Source organism: Periophthalmus magnuspinnatus, chromosome 5 (genome assembly GCF_009829125.3).
Source record: "Periophthalmus magnuspinnatus isolate fPerMag1 chromosome 5, fPerMag1.2.pri, whole genome shotgun sequence".
In the NCBI taxonomy this organism is placed as follows: Eukaryota; Metazoa; Chordata; class Actinopteri; order Gobiiformes; family Gobiidae; genus Periophthalmus; species Periophthalmus magnuspinnatus.
In genome coordinates this window covers 21336751-21360110 of record NC_047130.1, presented here as the reverse complement: position 1 = coordinate 21360110, position 23360 = coordinate 21336751, and the positions used below count along the sequence as shown (strand labels likewise).

The 23360-nt window shown below is 38.4% G+C and overlaps 1 protein-coding gene across 1 annotated transcript in view; it reads left to right on the top strand.

The window, feature by feature from the left end:
* Positions 1–23360, top strand: part of col7a1 (collagen, type VII, alpha 1) — a 166336-nt gene that overhangs the window by 49088 nt on the left and 93888 nt on the right. Inside the window, exons 36-67 of the mRNA XM_055221855.1 lie at positions 41–115; positions 405–518; positions 2359–2385; positions 4389–4442; positions 5377–5448; positions 5541–5600; positions 7115–7150; positions 7237–7281; positions 9869–9904; positions 10018–10062; positions 10161–10196; positions 11250–11285; positions 11396–11428; positions 11653–11715; positions 11798–11857; positions 12772–12807; positions 13388–13468; positions 13734–13769; positions 13904–13948; positions 15911–15982; positions 16086–16130; positions 16211–16246; positions 16936–16977; positions 17105–17185; positions 17294–17329; positions 17430–17465; positions 17568–17648; positions 18211–18246; positions 19959–20030; positions 20108–20152; positions 20597–20632; positions 22690–22725. Of these exons, the coding sequence (XP_055077830.1) occupies positions 41–115; positions 405–518; positions 2359–2385; positions 4389–4442; positions 5377–5448; positions 5541–5600; positions 7115–7150; positions 7237–7281; positions 9869–9904; positions 10018–10062; positions 10161–10196; positions 11250–11285; positions 11396–11428; positions 11653–11715; positions 11798–11857; positions 12772–12807; positions 13388–13468; positions 13734–13769; positions 13904–13948; positions 15911–15982; positions 16086–16130; positions 16211–16246; positions 16936–16977; positions 17105–17185; positions 17294–17329; positions 17430–17465; positions 17568–17648; positions 18211–18246; positions 19959–20030; positions 20108–20152; positions 20597–20632; positions 22690–22725 (1644 nt within the window). The remainder of the gene's footprint in view (positions 1–40; positions 116–404; positions 519–2358; positions 2386–4388; positions 4443–5376; positions 5449–5540; positions 5601–7114; positions 7151–7236; positions 7282–9868; positions 9905–10017; positions 10063–10160; positions 10197–11249; positions 11286–11395; positions 11429–11652; positions 11716–11797; positions 11858–12771; positions 12808–13387; positions 13469–13733; positions 13770–13903; positions 13949–15910; positions 15983–16085; positions 16131–16210; positions 16247–16935; positions 16978–17104; positions 17186–17293; positions 17330–17429; positions 17466–17567; positions 17649–18210; positions 18247–19958; positions 20031–20107; positions 20153–20596; positions 20633–22689; positions 22726–23360) is intronic.

The window sequence follows — 23360 nt, the reverse complement described above, 5'->3', positions numbered from 1 at the left end:
TTGACTTATTTACATTTGATATTGTTCATTGTTGTTTTAGGGTGAACCAGGGTCTGCAGTGTCTGGAGGAGGTTTGCCTGGAAGAAAAGGTGAACCAGGCCTCCCAGGAATACCAGTAAGGAAGGACTAATATTTAAATTAATATTTCACAATTAAATGTTGTATTATAATTCTATTCACTTTAGATATTGCACATTTAATAATCATGACCGTTTCTAACATGGGTAACGGTGAGGTAGTAAAGGGGTGACAGTGGCTCAGTGGTTATTCAAAAAAATGTAAGTGCAAACTATTAATATGTCAGAACTGAATTACCAAAAAGCACAGAAATTCTAAACATAAATGTGGGGCATGATTACTTTAGTTAATTTTGTCTGTATAATTAAACTGTGTCCTGTATAAAGGGAACTCCAGGACGTCCAGGGACTGATGGGGCCAAAGGAACGTCTGGATCCCAAGGGTCTCCAGGACAGGATGGTCGCCCCGGGTTACCAGGCACACCCGGACTCTCCATTAAGGTAGGGCATCATCGTCACATTTACACAATATTAGAAAATTACAAGAGGCATTATTCAGATCGATGTAATAAGATTTTAGCCATGTTAATGGTATTTTGATTACCGTATTTTGTGGACTTTACGTCACTCCGGAGTATTAAGTCGCACAAGCGAAAAGATCTGTAATAATGAAGAAAAAAACATATATAAGTTGCACTGGACTATAAGCCTTTTTGGGGAAATTTATTTTACAAAATCCGAGACCAAGAACAGACATTTTATTTTTAAAGGCAAGTTGTAATAATAACAATATCTATTTTATTGTTATTATTACATCTTGAACAACAGGCTGAATAGCAGTACAGCACGCTAACAGACAACAAACTGAATACGTGCCTGTTGTGTTAACATAAGATATTAACAGTTTATCAGATAACTAAAGCATAAAAAACAAGCTAACAAGTTTACTCTCGATCTCACTCCAAATCACTAAATCCATTGAATTCTTCATCCTCGGTTTCGCTTCTGAACGACTCCACCAACTCCGGAGGAAGATTAAGTGCCACTTACTGCCTTACTGGTAAACAAGCCTAGAGTGCCCTCGCACAGTGTGACAATAACAAAATTATGTATTTTAATAATTTCTCATATAAGTCCCATCTGAGTATAAGTTGCACCTCCGGACAAACTATGAAAAAAGTGTGACTTACAGTCCCAAAAATACGGTAATTCATAAATGTTTGAGTAATCCTGTTTTACCTGCCTCCTTATCTCCACACACTTGTCAGTACTTACTTGTGATCAGTTAAAAAATTCTGATTCTTGGTCATACATAGATGGTAAAAAATGTCACTTGGCAACTTTTCAACAAAAACATGTAAATTAAAATCTGTTGTTTTTTCATGATGAAATGAAGTTTATCAGTTGTGCAGTTTTGAACAGGAGTCAGTGAACATGTTTCTATTAAGACATTTTAAATCAATATTGCAGTTTACAATGAACACAATGTAAAATAAGGATCTATCTGTGTTATATGTATTTTTTAAGTACATTTCTTTATACCTGGGTTATTACATCTATAAATGCTTAAATAGTCTTGAATCTGTTACTACATTAATTTAGATGAATACATCGTCTGCCTTAATCATGTAATTAAGCCACTTTGATTTGATTAAGTTGAGGAGTGAAAACTATTATGATTATTTTATGTTCATGCATTTTATATTGGAATGACCTTGGCATTGATGGCTGACTACATTTTGGAGTAGACTGTAATTCATAGCACCATTTGTGTTTTCCACCGTGAAACACAAGGTGGCAGTATTCCACCATTTAGATTCTAGCATAGTTGCTCCGTACAGCTAAACCTGTCCCAAGACATTTCCGTAATCATTTCACAATATATTACTGAGATGATATCATTATCCAGTAATATTATTCCAGTTTTATTAGTTTTTAGCTGAAAGAAAATTCGTTTTTATTTTTTATTTTTCTGGGACATGTCTTTGAAGTTGGTTTCTATGGTTACTCCTGAATCACTCTTGATGTTGGGTAATTATTAATCAGCATCAGTTGTTCTTCTCTGGAGATTAGCATCTGCCTGCCATTTCTAATCACACACACAAGCTATCATATCCTTCCTGGAGACGTATTTATTGTTATTTATAGTCATATACTTTGCCTTTGAAGCACCAGTCCATTTATATTTATATGATGGACAGGGAAGAGACAGGAAGTGAGCTATTTGCATATAGATACAGAGCAGATCGGACACAATAGGAGGCAATCATGAATCATTTTGTGTGAGGTATCAACACTTAACTTTTTTTCCCCATCTTTTCATGTATTTCTGTCTGTGCAGGGGGACAAGGGCAGCCCCGGAGAAAGGGTGAGTCACACATCTCTTCAGAAAAGCCCTGACAGCATGTGGGAATAATGATACTAAGCTCTTATCTCTCTCCATCAATCTCTCTTTCTCTCTCTACCCCTCTCTTTCTATTTACTCTGTGTGCCCCCCTCTCTCCTTCACTCTCCCCTCTCTCTCTGTTTCTTTGTTTCTCTCCTTTCCCTCGCTCTCCTTTCTCTCTCATGTCCTTTCTCTATCTCATCTCCCCACTCCTTCTGCCCCCCTCCACCTTCAATCACTCTACATCTCTCCTTATCTTTCTCTATGTATATCCTCCTCTCTCCCCCTCTCTCTCTTTTCCTCGACCTTGGTCTCTCCCTCCATCTCTCTCCCCATCTCCTTAATCCCCCTCTTCTTTCAATCCCAACTCTCTACCCCCCTCCTCTGTCTCTCTCTACCCCCTCTTCCTCTCATGCTCCCACCATCTCTTTCTCCCCCGCTCTCTATTCTCCCTCCCTGTCTCTTTCTCTCTCTATCACCCCTCTTTCTCACCATCTCCTTTCTCTCTCTTGTCCTCCCTATATATCTCATCTCCTCCCAGTTTCTCCTCACTCCGTCTTCTCTCCTTCTTCCTTTCTTCACTCTCCATCTCTCTCTCCCAACTCTCTACCCCACTCTCTCCTCTGTCTTTTTCTTCCCCTTCTTCCTCTCTCTCCCCTCCATATCTTTTCTCTCTCTCTTTCCTCTGCTTTCTCTGCCTAACTCTGCCACTCTCTCTTCCTCCCCTTGTGCTCTCCCTCCATCTTTTTCCCCCTCTCTCTATTCTCCCTCCCTTACCTTCTCTCTCTCCTTTCTCTCTCTCAATCACCCCTCTCTCCTCACCCCTCTCCTCTTTCAGCCCCTCCGCCCTCTCACCCACCTCTTTCTCACCTTCTCCTTTCTCTTTCATGTCTTCCCTTTATATCTCATCTCCTCCCTGTTTCTCTCCATTCCCTCTACCCTCCTATCGCTTTAACTCACTCTACACCTCTATTTTTCTGGCTAGATCCTCCTCCCTTTCTCTCCTCATCTCCCTCTCTCCTTCCTCCTCTATCCATCTCTCTCTCTCCCAACTCTTTACCCCCATCTCTCCTCTGTCTTTCTTCTTCCCCTCTCTCACCTTCCATATCTGTCTCTCTTTCCTCTGCTTTCTCTGCCCAACCTGTCTCCTCCTCCCACTCTCTCTCTTCCTCACTTTGCTCTCTCCCTCCATTTCTCTCCCCTTCTCTCTCTCTATTCTCCCTCACGCTCCCCTCTCTCTCTATCACCCCCCGTTTCATCCCGTCCCCTCTCTCACCCTCCTCTTACTCACTTTCCTTCTTTCTCTCCTTTCTCTCTCATGCCCTCCCTATATATCTCATCTCCTCCCTGTTGCTCCCCATTCCCTCTACCCCCCTTCTTCCTTCCCTCACTCTACATCTCTCTCTGTCTCTCTCTGTCTATATCCTCCGCTCTCTCTCCCCCCTCTCTCTCATCTCCCTTCTCTCTCCATCTCTCTCTGTCCTCTGCTTTCTCTGCCCAACCTGTCTCCCCCTCCCACTCTCTCGCTCTTCCTCACTTTGCTCTCTCCCTCCATTTCTCTCCCCTTCTCTCTATTCTCCCTCCCTCACCCTCCCCCCTCTCTCTCTATCACCCCCCTCCTGTTTCACCCCCCTCCCCTCTCTCACTCTCCTCTTACTCACTTTCCTTCTTTCTCTTTCTCTCCTTTCTCTGTCATGTCCTCCCTCTATATCTCATCTCCTCCCTGTTTCTCCCCATTCCCTCTATCCCCCTTCTGCCTTCCCTTACTCTCTATCTCTCTCTCTGTTTATATCTTCCGCGCTCTCTCCCCCTTTCTCTCATCTCCCTTCTTTCTCCATCTCTCTCTGTCGTCTGCTTTCTCTGCCTAACCTGTCTCCCCCTCCCACTGTCTCTCTCCTCTCTCTTCTCTCTCTCCGTCACCCCCCTCATCCCCCTCCCCCCGCTCACACCCCTCTTTCTCACCATCTTTTCTCTCTTTCTGACAGGGACCTCCAGGAGTGGGCAGCGGTTCGGCCATCAAGGGCGACAAGGGCTCCCCAGTAAGAGCTCTGTCAATCAGGGACAATGTGCTGACACCTCGGCTCTGTGCTTCAGCAGAGAGAGGAGAGTGGACGGGGGAGATAGCACCAAGGGCACATTTAGAATAATGAACCGAAACCATGACATTATGTTAGAACAATACACACACACACAGATTCTTGCCAGTTTAGACAACATAAACTATGAAATTAAGATCGTTAGCATAGCAATTAACAATTTAAAACCAAATATCCTTCGTGAAATCGTGAAAAGTCCTCAAAACGGTGTACGTTACAGGATGATAAAACCCATAAATTGCATTCAAAAACACTCTTTGTTTTAATATAATCAGACAGAATTACGTACACATCTGTGATTATTACTGGATTTTATTTGTGTCATCTTCTTCAGTTGTGTTTTGTTGTTGAAAAGGAAATGTTTGGATTTTACATTAATCTTAAAATGCACAAAAATACGCATACAATATTTATTTAAAGGTTCACTATGTAACTTCTCTGGTCACTGATCCATCACCTGCTACCCTCCATTGGGATTGCTTTGTCTGGAATGTTCCCCTGTATGGCATTAAACTTATCTCCATGCTAGTGATGCCAACAGGTCAGGTCTACGGAGAGGCGGCTCGCTCACAGTAAAAATGCATAGCCACTTTTCCTCTTTTCCATGATATGAAGCAGATTGTTAAGGTCTAAAAGTGTTTCAGTTATTCAAAGTGACTCGTAATGGGCTGTTTGACAAAAGTTACATAGTGCAGCTTTAAAGTTGACGGATTTTTCCTAGAGCGATTAACCGTGAAATATTACGCCTTTTACTTGAGCGGTGCCAAAACTTTGTCCTTCGTTGTCCATTTATTTTATTTTATTTACCTCCCTAAATTATATGTTCACTGCATGTCAGCTTTATGTTTCATTTCCCTAATTACACTTTTATTATCAGGGCAGTGCAGGACTCCCAGGGGCCCCAGGTGCCAAGGGGCAGGCGGGATCACCAGGCTCCAAGGGTGACAAGGTATGGATAGATTTGTCATAGCACTTAGTGGCAGCAGCATATACACCATTTCTTATCTCTGTAAAACTGCTGTGTATATGTTTTTTTTTTAGGGGGAGGGGGGACCGGGACTGCCAGGACCTCCAGGCAGACAAGGAGAGCCAGGGGACAGAGTAAGTGTCATATATGCACAGAAATACTTCCATCATGTTATAGGGACCAGAAACAGATATAAGCTGCTTTAGTGTAATGTACTGTGGGAAATATATGGTCCAAATTGAAAGCATTTAAAGGTCATATATTACACAAAATGGACTCTTGTGAGGTTTAAACCATGTTATAATGTTGTTACCTCCTCTAAAACAGACCTAGAGTTGTGTTTTGTTTTATTCACACCCTTTATTATTAGTCTGTAACATCTCCACAGCTCAAAATGCTCTGTTCCACCTTGTGATGTCACGTAGTGGTAGTTTTCTGGTAAACAGCTACCTTTTACCTTTTGTTCAGTAGAGATGGGCAGTTTCAGAGCTGAAATGATCCAAATGATTCTACTGTAAGTGTATGGAGTTTACCACCACCTATATTACCACATGACATCACAAGGTGGACCGTGTGTGAGTGAAACAAAACACAACTCCGGGTCTGTTTGTAATGAGGAAAAAACATTATAACATAGATCTGAAAATATAGTATGGGACCTTTAACCTTGATCAGGAATTAGTAACAGACAGCCCTGCTAATAGTTTTTTCCAGACACTTTACATACAAGCAGAGTCTGTTTTCTCTCTTATAGTGTCTTGAAAAAATGGAAATGTTTTATATTGAGAGGTAGCAGTCACAACTAGGTTTAACTATAAATATTGTTCATACTGTAGTTTTAGTATGTGCCACCAGAAATATTTTGGGTCTAACTCATCTCAAAACTGTCTATGCTCTGGCATTGCTTTTGAAGTGAATATTTAAGTAGGCTCTTGAATATTCAGGCCTATTCAAGAGCCTAGTGTTTAATAGTAGCAAATCTGATATAACCTGTCCCAAACACATTGTAGTGTTTTGATGAAAGGAAACATGCCAAATTTCTTCTGGTTGTTGTTTGTTTATTACCGTAGGCTATAACCCACGCTAAAACAAGAGCAAAACAACAGCAGGCTCCACTCACTAGTGCCAGTCTCCAAAACTGTAACTGACCAATAGAAACTACTCATCAGCTCATTGACATAGCAACCGAGTGTCACAAACAAAAGCATTTACATAAACAACACATAAACACTTACACGAACAACAAAAAGTGTCAACTCTTGAGTAAACACAAAATGCAGTGTTTCCTTCTCTGTATATGTCAATGTTTGGTTTTTTTTACTAAATGATTTCAATAAGTTCAATTTGCATAGTACTTCTCTTGGATATTTTAAGATTAAATGGCATAATTCCTTTATTATTATCTCAATTGAATTTAGACTAAACCAGGTTTGCGGCTATTTTTTGTGTGAGTTTAGTACCGAGACTTAAGCCTGTTATCCTTCCTGGACAAGTAGTTTTGTTGTATTTTATTGTTCTTGAATTGTGAGGTAAATTATAGATACACAGGTCAACACAAACTCATATATCTTATTTTTGTCCAAACACTGACAAACAGAAACTTTGAAGTAGAAGGGCTATAAATTTTGATGTTTCTTTTATCTTCCAGGGTCCCCGCGGTCCACCAGGGGAGATTGGCAGCAAGGTAAAAATGATTGGCTATGCTCAGAGTACGCACTTGTTGTAGATGTATTTTGATGGAAGTCTGACCCATGTGTCCTCTGATCATAGGGAGACCGTGGACAGCCTGGAGAGCCTGGTTCAGAGGGGGACAGGGTGAGTGATTTGCAGGGGACGAAAGACAATCAACAAATACCGATCGGTTTTGGAAAGACATTTTTGTTGTTTTTCAAAAGGCATCGGAACATTCTGTAACGCTAACTCTATAATCTACTTCACATGAGGGCTCATAAAAGGATTATTCGATTTTTTGAGGTTTAAAGAGCACTAATGGACAGAACTAGTATATATGATCAGGCCATTTGTAGATTTCCTTATGATAATACTCCCTAATGCATTATAAGACAGAAATCAGGTCATTCTATCTATGTATTTTTAGAATGATGGAAAATTTGGACCGTTGCCATAGCGAGTAACAAACCCAGGAATGATTTGAAGACATACATTTCCTCCAACAGATGCTGCATTTGTGAGAATTCAAACTGGGGTACACATATGCATTTAGAGCACCGGTATATTTTTAAAACGGCTCTTTGTGGCAAAATGATACACCTGTGTGTAAAACATTTCATGGATCCCAAACCTGGAAGTAAAAGCCGTAAGAGTTGTGCCGCAATATTACTCTTTGGGAAGAGAGCATTGACCTCTGTCTAATTTTCTGTCTGGAAAAGCTGTTTTAAAAGCACATGCCAGAAAATACATGCACGTGAATACTAGCAATGTTACAAAGTGTTTTCATGAGTGAAGAACGAGTTAGATAGATTTATATACCTACCTTCTCCAGGCACAGTTTGAAAATTGAGAAAGTTACACTCGAGAGAAAGTTAAGTTCAGTTTTATTAATAACTAAACCAACAGAAGATGGTTTTGAATTGCATTTTGAATCTTTAGGTCTAAACTAGAGAGATTGTATGGTTTTTTTTTATCAAGACCCTATAGCGACAGTGTACTTCATTGACTGCAGGGGCCACATCTTTAGTAATATATTGATTTGGTTCAGCCCTGCACTGGACCAAAATATCAGGGAACATATTGTCCATAGATTCAGGGTCACAGCAGCAGATGCATTGAGCTATAATAGACGTCTTTAAATATGAATGTAAGACTCCTGAGCAATACTCCACCTATTCAAGCCCCTGGATTAGAAATGATGGTTTGTTAGACACTAGTAAGCAAGTGAATGAGTTTATACTGTCATTGTCTTGTATGTTGCACAAATAATTCAAGTAACCAGAGCATTGTCTAAGTGCAGGACTCAGGAGACACTGTAGTATTGTCCATAGTCTAAATATGATTCTATGGATTATTATGGTGTTGGATAGAGAGAGAGAGAGCAAGAGAAATAGATGGATAGTTAGATAGCAAGAGAGAGGAGGATAAAGAGAAAGACATAGATAGATGAGAGCAAGAGAGCAAGAAAGAGAGATAGATAGCTAGAAAGCGTGAGAGAGAAATAGATAGAGAGAGCTAGAGAGTGAGCAAGAGATAGATAGCTAGACAGAGAGATAAAAAGCAAGAGAGAGAAATAGAGATAGATAGATAGAGAACGAGAGATAGAGAGAGTGAGAGAGATAGATTGATAAATAGATCGAGAGCGAGATGCTAGATAGAGGGGGAGTGAGAGATAGAGAGGGATAGATAGAGAGAGAATGAGAGAGAGAGAGAGATAGCTAGAAACGGCACGCATGAGAGAGAAAGAAATAGAGGGAGATAGATAGAAATTGAGGGAGAGAAATAGACAGAGAGAGCTAGAGAGTGAGATAGATAGATAGCTAGACAGAGAGCTAAAGAGCAAGAGAGAGAAATAGAGATAGATAGATAGACAGACAGACATGTGGCTATGTTCTTAGTTCCTACATCCACGTTGTCTTTCATTGTTTCACACATGTGGTTTGTTCATTGTAGTACATGTTGTATATTGCCTGGATAGAGAGAATTGTGTCAGGTAGGGCATCTGGCTTAAATATTGACTGATAAAGTGGATGCGGTGGAGGGTACATAAGGGTCTTTCAAGGCCGACTTTAATCCAGCCTCACATTTAGTTTGATCATATATTAATCTTAGTTTAATCAATTTTTGTGTGTCCTTGTTTGTTACAGTTTGGCCAGGGTATAGCACTGTTCCAGCTAAACACATTATCTTTGTCTTAAACGTCCTATGTTACACAAATGGCCATGTTATAATAATGTTACCTATGTTATAATGTTAATAATAATAGTAATACAATTTATCTTGGCTAGTTTGTGTTTGCTAAAACTGTGAAAAATATAGATTTTTTTCCCAGTAATCTGCAGTGACCTTTCCTGACCTCTATGTATGTGACATTCTCCGGCTCCATGGCATAACTTCCCAAAATGTTTACTTTCCAAATGCTGAGAAATACACTATTACTGCAGCTTTTCAGAGGGCCATCACGTATTACTGTTATTAAACTAACTTCAATAATTTTAAATCAAACGTTACCTTCATTTGTCTTTCGCACAATATTTTAATGTAATAATCAGACAGTACTATTTACAGCCTGAAAACATCTGTACACAATCCAATTAACACAATAAAAACAAAATGAAATAAATGAAAATACACCACATTAATGTTTTATACTTAGTCACATCTAACTGCATTCCAATACAAGTTAAACCGTTTTTATTTCCTCTTTCAACCATTTCTTTTGCTCTTTCAGGGTGAGCGAGGACCAGCTGGAGAGACCGGTGAGAGAGTGAGTACAGCCATTTTTCTCCCACACAGCGGAATATGTATATAATATGTGCAGAAATATATTGCTTTTCCTATGGCTTTTGTGGACATGTTTTAACAATGCTGCAATTCTAGGGGCCCCCAGGGAAACCAGGGCCAGCTGGAGCTCAGGGGTTAAGAGTGAGTGAATAATATAAATTGAATAATACATTTCCTACTGTTGTATTTGATTCAGAACATCATATGACTTATAAAGGAATCTACCTGTTTGTCACCAGGGTTTACCAGGACCCGGCGGACCACCTGGGGAAAAGGTAAGACGCGGTAAAGGAATTGTACCTGAGTTCTAGGGATGGGACAAGATAGCGTGAGTTAAAATTGCTTCAAGAATGTGCACACCTGTGGGAAATAATCACGTATCATTATATTCTCCATGTGGTTACATTTGGTTTGGACAGAAAAGGGTTGACAACATAGACTGGATATAGAACGGACTGAGGGAGTGTGACGTCACCCTTAGCTACCAAAATAATGAGCCTGACAGCAGCAGTTACAGAGAGAGGGATGGTTTTACAGTAGAAAGTGAATTGGAGTTGATGGAGCTAGTTTAAAAAAAGCTGTGCTACTATTCATTTATAATAATGTATCGTAAAATATTCTCTTTCTTGTGTTGTGTTTTGTCTTGTCTGGTGGAAATTGCATGTTGTTCCATCCCTACTGACATCCCTCTTCTAATTCAGGAAAAAAAATAAACCCCTATAATGATGCTAAAGAAAAGGCTTGTCACTCAATACAGTGATAATAATGAGAGAAAAAAAACAAACAAAACACACAGCAGAATGTAAATTTCAATTAAAAAAAAAGGGGGGGGGGATTTAATATTACATTAAATTGAACAACTATTTAGGAAATGCCCAGTTCTGTGTATTTATGTCATTTCTTTCTGCATTGATACTCTTGGTACTAGTTTAAGTATAGATCAATATCTTAGTATAACCCTACTCCGTATAGTGTATTATGGAAACTAGCTATTTGTGAAACAAGATGAGACTGAATGATATTGTCTCATAAGTATTTTAGTACCATAAGGAAGCAACTACCAGGGACAGACAATGTTATCCAGCCAGAGACGTTATTGGATAAGCCCCATGTAGATGCTACATGTGACTATACTAGACAGTTGTTTCTCTGTTATTGTTCAATTGAGAGGAGAGACTAAATGGGCGGAGCTAACAGTTTATTCTCAAACATGCTCATCACTCATGATTCAAAATTGGTTACTTAAAGTCCGTTAATTTTACATAAGCTTTGTAACCAGTCTTTGAGCTAAAATAAAAAACAAAAAACACGTGTCTTTGTGCTTTTAGGGAAATGATGGTACGCCGGGGGAGCCAGGCCGAAGCGTAAGTCAATAAAAGCAGGAAATAGATTTTAAATGTTTCACATGCGCTGCCTTCATTTTTTATAATTGAGTGTTCCTGTGATCTTTTGCTTTTTTATTTCAAATTTGTAGATTCCAGGTTTGCCAGGAAAGAAAGGAGAACAGGTAAGCTCAAGCAATAAGGTGGAAATTTACTCAACTTATAGTAGTAGTAGAGTTTATTTTTGGACATGTACATTAACCTCACAGGCTTAGTCACACTGGTAGTTGGAAATAGTAACAGTTGCAAGTTATTTGTAGTAGCAATATGTTAATAATAACTGTATGGTTTGGAGGGTTTTTTCCTTTAATATTATACATTTCTTAACAAATTTCTCATTTTATCACAGGGGACTCGGGGGCTTCCTGGTGTGGACGGGATAAAGGGAGAGCAAGGAGAACCAGGACAGAAAGTGTGTATTGCTGTTTTATAAATACATGATGACAGTATTTTTTATTGAATTTTAAAACTACTAAAATGGCTGCCTCTTTTAGGGTGAGCCTGGCTCAGGAGGAGCAGGAGGAGGAGGAACTAAAGGAGAACCAGGAGCTCGGGTAAGTTCAATAAATAATGCACTTCACAAAGATAAGTTGACTTGGGTGCTAGAGTTTGCAGCAGATTTGATTGACAGCCATCGCTCCTTGTTCATAAGCCCAGAGCCCGCCCCACCACACCGACAATGCCAGGCGTCAACAATCTTGCTCCTGATTTGCTCTTTGGTTTTGCGCTTGGATTTCCAAATATATAAATTAGCTCCAAATTAGTTACTATAGCTGTTAGCCTTGAGTGACTCCATCTGGCTGCAACCGAACACCGTGAATGACATCACACTCGCTCAGTTCACCTTGATATACAGTCTATGTGGGGATCCATGTAAATAAACAAATGGGACTCACCTCTTAAAACTAGTGTCTAAAAACATGCAGCCTGAAGTTGCTATTCATTATTTAATACCTTGTTTACTTCCACTGTAGTTCTGGTTTGTATCTCATAATTAGATCCAGTTTCAGTGATTTAAATAAAGACATACTTTTTTATTCCTTCTGCAAAATAAGAGACAAATGAATGAATTAAGTTTATCGGGCATGTACAATTTTATTCTCCATCATTATACCTGTATTTTTAACCAATGTTCCCAGTTTCTAAATAATTATATAATTCATTTATTGCATATTACTTCTGTTTCTACATCAACATGACTGTTTTAATAGCCTGAAGGACAATGTGTGATATTGCTTAAGGTCATTATTTATCAGTCCATATGTAGAAATAAACTTGACTTTTTACTATTTTTGTCGTGTCATCTCCACTTTTTAAACAGTAGTCTCTCAGCTGCAGAATCATCCAACTGACAGTAGCAACACTATCTTTTATTCATGCAACATTTTCTTGTGCCACCTGTCTGCAAAACCCAGTCCAAGCCTAAGAACCTGCTATGCACATACATTAAACATTACTGTGTTTTTAGGGCCCTCCTGGACTCAGTGGAAAACCAGGAGAAAAGGTAAGCATATCTTTATACACTATGGGCTTTGGTTTTCTGAATAACCAAGAATGGGTCATTGATAATTGCATACAATATAAGTGAGCCTATAGTCTGCAAGCAAGATGACATCTTAAAAGTCACTGTAACTTATTGCTGATTATTTGAAACGATTGGATCTCGATTCAGTTAATAGCACAACTCTTCTAACCTGGCTAATGCACTCTGAATTGAGTGCTACACATCAGTCTGGAACGGTTCTCGCTGAAATTGATCGGGAAGTGCAGAACAAGCCGACAAATCAAACTTTTGCTAGATACACTCGAGAGAAAAGCAGACATGTTTCCCATCCACAAAAAGCGTTTTTTCTGTGTACATTTTACAAAACAAAATAGTTCCTAAATCATTCTGCTAAAAAAGGCTGAAGTACATCCATTGAGGTCACCAATGCTGCGCTGTGATTGGTCCAGTCTCCGGCCCCCTAGTGGCCAGGTTCAATCACAACAGAGAACGCAAAGTATTATGACAATTCATCTTGCAGTGCAGTGTTACATCCCAGAGAAAAAATATAAAAAGTTTGTTAATGATGATTTATTTTCAGGGTGAACCAGGGGACGCTGGAGAAAAGGGTGATGGCGGCAAACCTGGAATCCCAGGAAAACCAGGACTTCCAGGAAAACCAGTTAGTCAAATACGGGGAATACTTTTCTTGTTAAAACATATATTGTTCCTATAACATAATTTCTATAGACTTTCCCCCTGCTTCTCTACATGCTTCTCATTCTAGAGGCTAGTGAAAGGTAAAATAGGGTCTTCTGTCTTCTGCCTTTGTCCTGCTTGTATTCTTGTCTTGGCTGCTGGGTTGATGTAGTAATGTTGACATTTCATACACCTCTATGATTGTCTCCATTGGACCGAGTAAATCATTTATATTGTGTGTGTTTCAGGGGGAAAAAGGAGAAAAAGGCGACGACGGCATCCCTGTTAGTATAATGCGCTTTCTTATATTGTTCCTCGATGTGGCCGATTGGATTTTTGTTGAAACACTGATTGCTGTTCTTTGTTGACATTGAAAAATACATACAATGATGAATCTGACTTGATTTGTCTGGAACAGGGGGAGTCTGGGCTGCCGGGGAAAAATGGAGAGAGAGGACTGAGGGTAAGTGCATTATACAAATTTCTGTTGATTTTAGACATGTCCAGAAAGTATCCAAAATGCAGTAGTTGTAGCAGTGATGATACAGTTGAAACTAGAAGTTTACATACACTATATAAAAAGGCACTTATGCTTTTTTTTTTTCTCACTGTCTGACATGAAATCAGACTAAACTTTGGCTAATTAGGATTACCAGAATTATTTGCTAAATGCTAGAATAATGAGAAATTTTTTAGACAATTTTTCATTACTTTCTTCAAAGTCAGATGTTTCCATACATTTCATTAGTATTTGGTATCATTGCCTTTAAACTGTGTGACTTGGGTCAAACATTTTGGATTTCCTACCGCAAGTTTCTCACAATATTTGGCAGGAATTTTGGCCCAATCCTCCTGACAAAACTGGTGTGAGAACTGAGCCAAGTTTGTGTGCCGTCTTGCTCACACATGCCTTTTCAGGTCTGCCCATAAATTTTCAATGGGACTGATATCCGTGCTTTGTGATGTCCACTTCAAAACATTGACGTTATCCTTAAGCCACTGTGTAACCAGTTTTGCAGTATGCTTTGGGTCATTGTCCGTTTGGAAGACCCATTTGTGCCCAAACTTTAACTTCCTGGCTGATGTCTTGAGATGTTGCTTCAGTATTTCCACATAATGTTCTTTCCTCATGATGCCATCTATTTTGTGAAGTGCACCAGTCCCTCCTGCAGCAAAACAACCCCACAACATGATGCACCGCTGGGATGATGTTCTCAGACTTGCAAGCTTCCCCCTTTTTTCCTTCAAATGTAATGATGCCCATTATGGCCAAACAGTTCAATTTTAGTTTCGTCAGACCACAGAACATGTCTACAAAAATGAAGGTCTTTGTCCGTGTGTGCATTTGAAAACTGTAATCTGATAATGACACACTCTTACTTTTTCATGTTTCTTTTGGAGTAATGGCTTCTTCCTGCAGTGTCCTTTCAGCCCATGTCGATACAGTACTCGTTTCACTGTGGATAATGACACACTCTCACCAGCTTCAGCAGCATCTTCAGAAGGTCTTTTACTTTTGTTCTTGGGTTGATATGCACATATTGGACCAATGCACATTCATCTCTGGGACACAGAACCTGTCTTCTTCCTGAGCAATATGATGGCTGGACATTCCCATATTGTTTATACTTTCGTATTTAAACAGATGAACATGGCACTTTCAGGCATCTGGAAATTGCACCAAGGATGTTGTCGCAAGTCCATAATTCTGTTCCTGATATTTTGGCTGATTTCGTTTGACTTTCCCATGATGTTACACAAAGAAGCATTGTGTGTTTCAAATACATTAGCCAAAGAATAGAGATGATTTGAGAGGGGAGTTGAAATTTTCTTTTGCTATAGATCATACCTAGACGACTGAGGGATTACACAGACAACTCAAGTATCAAGTATTAAATGCAATTTTTAAAACAATTTTGCTATAAGCTTATAAATCAATATTTTATATTATCAAAGGAGAACTAAAGAAGTTTTAGCCATCACTGTAGCCTTAGGGTCCCCCCTGTATCGACACTCTTGAAAGAAATCTAATTTGAACAGTCTACATTAAAATTAATTGTGAGCTTCACATTTAAAATGTTTAGACCAGCCTGGGAAATCAAACTTTTAAAAATAAAATTGTATAAAAAATAATACAGCAATTTTCTATAAGTCATTCTCCATACCCCCCTGGGTACCTGTACCACACTGTATAATATACCTACTAACTTGTGAAGTAAAACGTAAAAACAAGTAAATGTACCCTACACTTGACCTTAATAAAGGTAATTATAACACTGGTACAACAAAATAAAGGGTTGATCCAAACATTTTCATGTAAACATCGAACTTGTGAAGAAGACGTTACATACTATAAAGTACTGTAAAGACATTTTAAAACATTTATTATCATTTCACTTACTTGTTCCATACTGTTGGTCTTTAGGGTCTCGCTGGACAGCCAGGACGTCCAGGAGAGAAGGGCGATGCTGGGGAGCCAGGGGAGCAGGGTCGAAATGTAATACACTTTCATGTTTCATCGCTCAGACAGAATTTCAATATTGTGGTGCAGTTTTTCACTGAAGCGGCTGAGCATCTTATTGATCTGTGTTCGATCTCAGGGCAGTCCTGGATCCGCGGGGCCCAGAGGAGAGAAGGGAGAGCAGGTCAGTGCCTCTGCAACGTCCCCCTTTGTAGATATTGGTGGTCTAAAATGATTTACAGTATTTATGTTTTATCCTTCAAGGGACCTATAGGACCTGCCGGACCACCAGGAAAAGTGGTATGTTTCAATTTACAGGGTTGCATTGGTGAATATAAGCAATACATACCATGTACTGCTGCTATGAATGGAAAAAGGTGAATAGGCAAACTGGGGTGTAGTGGGTTAAACATTCACCCACCAACCGGAGGACCAGGACTATCTCATTGGACCATATTTTGTAGCTGTCCCTCGGCAAGACATTACATCCACAGTAAAACTAAAAAAAAACAAGAGGCAAAGGTTTCATAGGTAGTTATCTAGACATGGTTTCAAGTTCCTCCCATTAAGGCGGTATACAACCAGCTCTGGAGACCGGTGGCTCCAGTCCACTAATAAATCATATGCAATTGTGACTAGCCAGGCTAAGGGATAAACACAATGAAAAAAAAATCTATATTATTACATTCTATTACATCAAATAATATGATGAAATATTGCAAAAAAATATAAATATCAAGTTTAATTCTACAAAAAATATATCATATGTATTTGTAAAAATCTGTATTTATCTAAACCCTAGTGGTCACTTCTTTGTTAAAATAATAGTGGTTCTACGGGTTATTCATCTAAAGGCAAGACTATATAGGCAGTGGATTGTTTCTCTCAGTTCCAGGTCTGGAATTATTATTGATGACAGAGCAAAAATTACATAATGTTTTGTTAAAAATCTCTATAAGTTATAGAAAAGTTCATTTTTTTCATTACAGGCTGATATCCAGGGCACTCTAAAAGGAGAAAGAGGAGAGAAGGTACTTATGCTACTCCAATAGATATCAAATTACAGTGCTCAATATTGTATCTAAATATGTTTTGTATATGAGTATTAAAAATGTACATATTTATTTGACAGAAATTGTTTTTGTTTTTATTGATTAGGGTGATGCAGGAGACCCAGGGGAGCATGGAGGTAAAGGCCAGAAAGGAGAGGTTGGTGCTCCGGGTCCTGCTGGTCTGAGAGTGAGTGGAGTTTAATTATAAAATACATTCAACTATAAAATAGATATAATACAAGTCAAATATTATACTATAATATCAGATTTTAAATGTGAATGTTTCTGCGTAAAGGGGCCTGAGGGACAGCGGGGGCTGCCTGGAGCAAGAGTGAGTCTGCGTTGTCACTTTCACGTTTATAATTTCTCAAAGATTTTGATTCTTTTTAAGTTTTTTTTTTTATTTTAATTTGCATTTATAATATTTCTAGGGTGATGCCGGAGAAAGGGGGTCCCCGGGAGACAAGGTTTGGAATAAAGTCACACTCCCCTTTCAAAATAACTATATTTTTAAACATTTTAAACATTTATAACTTAACAATCTTACTTTGTTTATTCTTGATCCTCAGGGAGACAGGGGTGCATCTGGGTTGGATGGTCGGCCTGGTCTGGATGGTAAACCAGGAGCTCCAGGAGCTCCAGGGCTTAGGGTAAGTTTTAAATTTTAATTAATTTATATACATATATGTGTTGTATCAAATATACTAAGCACACAGGAACACCCAGGCACTCACATGTTTGGTTTTCCTTTTTGGGGATATTATATTGACTTGCATTCATTTCCTGGAGTCTGATCATCAGTTCGGGCTCTGGGACCTGGAGACATGAACCCTCAAGACATTGTGATAATATTTTCCATTCCAGTCTAGTGCAGTCCAGCCTGGCTATGCTTCTGTTGTAAGGAGTATTATACTGATAATGACATAGGCCAAGATAACAAAGACCGAGCTGGCAGTGACTGCCCTTAGTACAGCACAGAAATGCAATTTCACTAATATTAACAATATTTACTATTTACCTAACCTTAACTTAAACCCCAGTCTTAACTTATTTCAGTCCATCTCTGAACTTTAAATCATGTGGAGCTAATAATAAAGGAGTTATGTGCGGGGCCATAAGGTACACAGGTCCTGGTGATGCTAGCCTGTTCAAAATATGTATAAAATGTTACAGAAGATATTGTTCGCTTCAGCAGTACTTTTTGTCTTTCAGGGAGATCCGGGGAAACAAGGAGATCCTGGCAGAGACGTGAGATTTCATTAATATTTTATGTTCTCCTTTTAGAGTTTGACAATGTCTTAAAGGGACATTGTGTAACTTTTCTTGTAGTATGCCCTTCCCCTTGCTTTTCCACATTATGGCAACTCATCTATCCTACATTTGTTCAGTTTTATTTTGTTTATTGCTAAAAACATAGAACAAACCTATGACTATGAACGGACTTACCACTCCACAGATATAACCTGTAACTCATGTCAATCAATTAATATGTTTAATGTCATACAGGAAAACAGGAAAACCAATAACATCCATATTGAGGCAAGCAGGAAGCGAACCTGCAACCTACACCAGAAAAGTTACATAGTGTACCTTTAAATACCTTAATTCTTACAGGGATTGGGCCAAAATAAATTCCACCAGGTTAAGATCCTACACTTTGTGCTAATATAATATTTTTTTCCATAGCGATTCAATTAGTGAATGGCGATGTGTGTTATTCAGCATTATTATACAGCGACACTCTACCGTAAATGTGTTTGCTTCTCCCCATTTCAATCTGTCGCCTTAAGCCTTTTAGTCATAGCATCATCTTTAACATTTTATATAGAAATACTCTCCTCACTTTGTAGCTGGCGTTGCGTGAGTCACCATGACGCGTTTTTAGCTCTGAGCAGCAGGGGGCAGTGTGGAAGTGTTAGAGGTGTGAATGATTGGAGACATAGACTTACTTTATTATGTGTAGTAATAATAGCACACCACACTGGTCAGAGCAGTGGAGACGGTGAGCAAACTGCATCTTCCTACTGAAGGTCAGATGCGTCATAAAAGACTTGGTTCATATTTAACATCCAACTCCTACCTCTGTATGTCTAATCTATGTACGTATGTATATGCACCGTTTAAGAAGAAATCGCTATATAGGACTGTAGTGTTACGCTGAGATGGGGGAGTATGCAAAAAGATGCTAAAAACAATAGAGGACGACCAAGTTAGCAAGAAGTTAGTTTGTGTTAAGAAAATTAATACAGGACTGAGATGGGGGTATGTAAAAATATCACTGTTACTTTGAAGGTCATTACGCAAAAACTGACAAAACGTTTTCTCATTTTGTGTTTACTGTCAGTGGAACTAAGTTGGATTTGATTAAGAAGCTCTGAGCTAATATCTTTACAGTTTTTGATCGAAAACATGCAACGAAAAGATGAAATGACCAGTCTCATCTGATAAACTTTTAAATAGCAGTTGGTAGTAAAGTTTAACATTTGTGAATATTCCTTTTGGATATTCTCTTCATCTGATAGGACATGAGCGCACGACTAATAGGTTTAAAACAGTTCATGTGTGTGTGTGTGTGTGTGTGTGTGTATATGTTAGAGACAGGCCGCTTTTTGCGCTTTTTAGCAAATCAACTATCAGCCCTAAATTTCCAGCAGTGGCCGATATTTTGTTTTGACCCACCTGCTGCCTGAAGAATCCACATAAAGCTTTATTTGAACACTTTAGTGCAAAGATATAACTGTTCAAAATGTGATTACACCGCTTTTTTAAAGGCTTATGGTGAAACAGGGCTGTGGGCGAGTTTGTAGTACATTTAAATCACAGAATTTGGGGAAAATAATCAAAATTGGCCTTACATATCAGCCCAAAAATATCAGCAGATCTTATTGGTTCCTATGGATTCTAAACAACTGTGAAAAACACATATTGGTCGATGTGTAGTATTTGTGTTTGTATTACAGGGTTTATCAGGACTGCGAGGAGAGCAGGGACCCTCAGGCCCCGCTGGTCCACCTGGTGTGGCTGGGACACCTGTAAGCACTCATTTATATTTATTTATTCTGAGTTTTAAAAATGTTATGGGCTTCATTTGTGTCCTTGTTTATTTCAGGGTAAAGCAGGTGAAGATGGTAAACCAGGCCTTCCAGGAAAAGCGGTACGTTTATTAATAGAGCACTTTTTAGACCGTGGAGCTAAGAGTCTAAGGTTATTTGCAAAATCTTTGTTAGTTATCTGGTTTAGAGTTAATATAGGCCAAAACAATTTTAAAATTAAATAAAAGACTGTGTGAACTCCAGTACTTTGCATTTATTTATGAGTAAAATCTTCCTGTTTATATGCAACATTTTGAGGACTTTTCACCATTCCAAAGATATATGATTTTGTTTTGAATAGTTAATTGTTACGGCAACATTCCTAATTTCACATCACTCTGAAACCCATGGATACCAACATAAGTACAAGCCCTACATTCGCTGAGGTGTGACAACCCAATTCTAAACTCTATTTTCAAAGTATTACCATCTGAATACATGCAATATAAAATGTACGATGTGCCTGCCCTGATGTTAGTCTGTAATGCTTTAATCTCTACTTTCAGGGTGAAGACGGTGAGCCTGGGGAAGATGGAAGAAAGGTATGTATCAAACTAATTAAAATCATGATTATTTTTAGTAGGTTTGAAGGGACTGAGGTACAAATAGGGGACAGATATGGTAGAGCCAGAGCTTCAAGTATTGAGATTCCTCTTTTTAATTACGAGTGTATATTAAAAAAAAAAAAAGAAAATAAATGAACTAAAGATAGGTCAAATTGAGATGGTTTGGGCGTGTGCAGAGGAGAGATCATGAATATATGGATATGTTAAGGTTAGAGATGCCAGGAGGGTTAGTGGTCGATGAAAAAGTACATTTATAGTTAAAATTTATCCAGCTCTTGAGTTTGGTTTAGGTTTGGTCAGGCCAACCTTAAAGAAGACCTATTATGTTTGTGTCTGCTGTATAGTTGTAATTTATGACACCCGTGGATCATTATGTTATAATTAGCACATTTTAAATCACAGTTCATCCAAAACGAAACAAGTCCGCTGTCTTCCACGTTAGAAAACTGTGGCGCCCAATGGGAGCTAACGTCGTAAATGTCATCGTAACAAAGAGCCATGGAGCTGTCGCCCATACTTTGGATAGCTGTAGATCACACTAGCGAGTCGCGAATTGTTTTTTCATTTGCACCAAAATGACAACACAATGCTGCCAAATTCTACGCGTATCATTGAAGAGGAAATGACTATAACATGGTTAAAAGCTCTGAAAAGTCGATTTTGCATAATAGGTCTGGAAGATTTGACCTATTGTGCATGTTTTCAGATTGTTGGATGTAGTCAAAGTACATGAAGTTAGTTTTGTGTTAAAGAAAAAAAGTATGGGGTTGAAGAAAGAGCCTGTTTTTATTTGTATTATTTAGCTATTCATACATTTCTGAAAAAAAAAATATTCCAAGTGGAGCAATTAAAGTTTAAGGTAACATTTTATTTATTATTTAAAAAAAAATACATATTACATTTTTTTTTTTTTTTTATCACTGTTATAATGTTGTTTCCTCATCAAAAACAGACCTAGAGTTGTGTTTTGTTTAATTTACACACATTAAACTCACAAACCCTGCATATTTAGAATTCTTCTCTTTCTTCTTCTTCTTCTTCTCAAATGAAAAATGCTCTGTTCCACCTTGTGATGTCATGTGGTAATACAGGAAGTACTCCAGTGTCTTTTTAAACTCCATACACCTTCACTAGAATCATTTGACTAATTTCAACCCTAGAATCGCCAATATTAACTGAACTAAAGGTAAAAGCGTTAGCGTAAAAACTACCACGTCATGACATCACAAGGTGGAACAGAGCATTTTGAGCTTTGGAGATGTAGACAGACTAATAATAAAGTGTTACTCAAACATGTGTGAATGAAACAAAACACAACTCCAGGTCTGTTTTGGATGAGGTAACAACATTTTAGCATTGTTTAAAACAAGGACCTTTAATTATCCGTAATAAAGCATGAGCAAAGACTTAAATCATACTGAACAAATAGTTTATTAAGACTGATTGAGGCTCAGTACAACTTAATGAATACCCTAACTTCTAACCCCTTGATTACATATGTTACTAAGCCTGAATCATTCTTAATTCCTCATGACATTTTATTTTTATTAAGTCTTTGTCAAAATGGAGAATGTTAAGCCCATAAGATGACAAAGGACTACAGATGGAAATGAGCATTTTGCTAAATCTGGTGCAGCCATCTTTTTAATGCATCTGCACACTGTCCTTCAAATAAATAAATAAATAAATAAATAAACAAGATCTGACTTTACTTAAGGTTCAGTTCTATAAGCAAATGTAGAAAATGATTTTAAGTGAGTGTAGCAAGCTTCCCTCTTATGTTTTATTGTAACTGAAAATTATAATATGCTTCATTAAGTGTAATTAAAGTGCAGTTATTATAAATTGGTACCAAATATCCATAGCCAACATAGCTAGCTTTCCACACAGTTTTGCCAATATCCAGCTGCTGTCCTAAAATGAAAGTGCTATCCAAATATTGATAGTATTATTGCCTTGTCCTCCTATCCCATGTATTATTCTGACTCATTGTTTACTCACTCACCTTGTTTTTGTGTGTGTTTTTTTTACAGGGTGACAAAGGAGACTCAGGAGCGGCTGGCCGAGATGTTAGTTCTTTCATTTTTTCGTAATATCTTTGAGCTGCTGCTGTCAGTGTCTGTGTCCTGGGCTCATCCAAGTTTAACCTCCTGTTCCTGCATCGATCCTGTGTTCATTGCTTCATTTTAATTACACGTCAGTTTGGTGTCTGTTTCTCCTGTCCAATTCTATCTCCTCTCAAGTGAGTGTTTTAAGGTGTAGTCACAATTGTCCTGGTTTAGTTCTGTCTTAAGACTCCTGGTATAGACTTGCTTTGGTCCTTTTCTAGTCCTGGTTTAATCCTACGTTAGTCCAGATTTAATCACAATTTTGATGTGGTGTGTGCGTGAGTGAGTGCAGTGTTCAATACAGGTAAGTAGATGCCAAAAAATATACTCATGTCAGAATTTCTTCAAGTGATTAACAAATTAGATGTTAGTAGTAATAATTAAATTGGTTAGTAGTTTTTTTGAATGTTCACCAGTTCAATGTAATGCCAACGCTGTGTTTCGCCGTCAATATAATGAAATAGACAAGAGAAGTTTGGTGTAGCAGCCGAAAACTTTATTGCAGAGTTGTCATTACTCATCAGAATTGTCGTCCAAACAGCAGGGGTGGGATGAGACATTAGTTCCAGGAGATGATACAAGACTGAATCTAGACA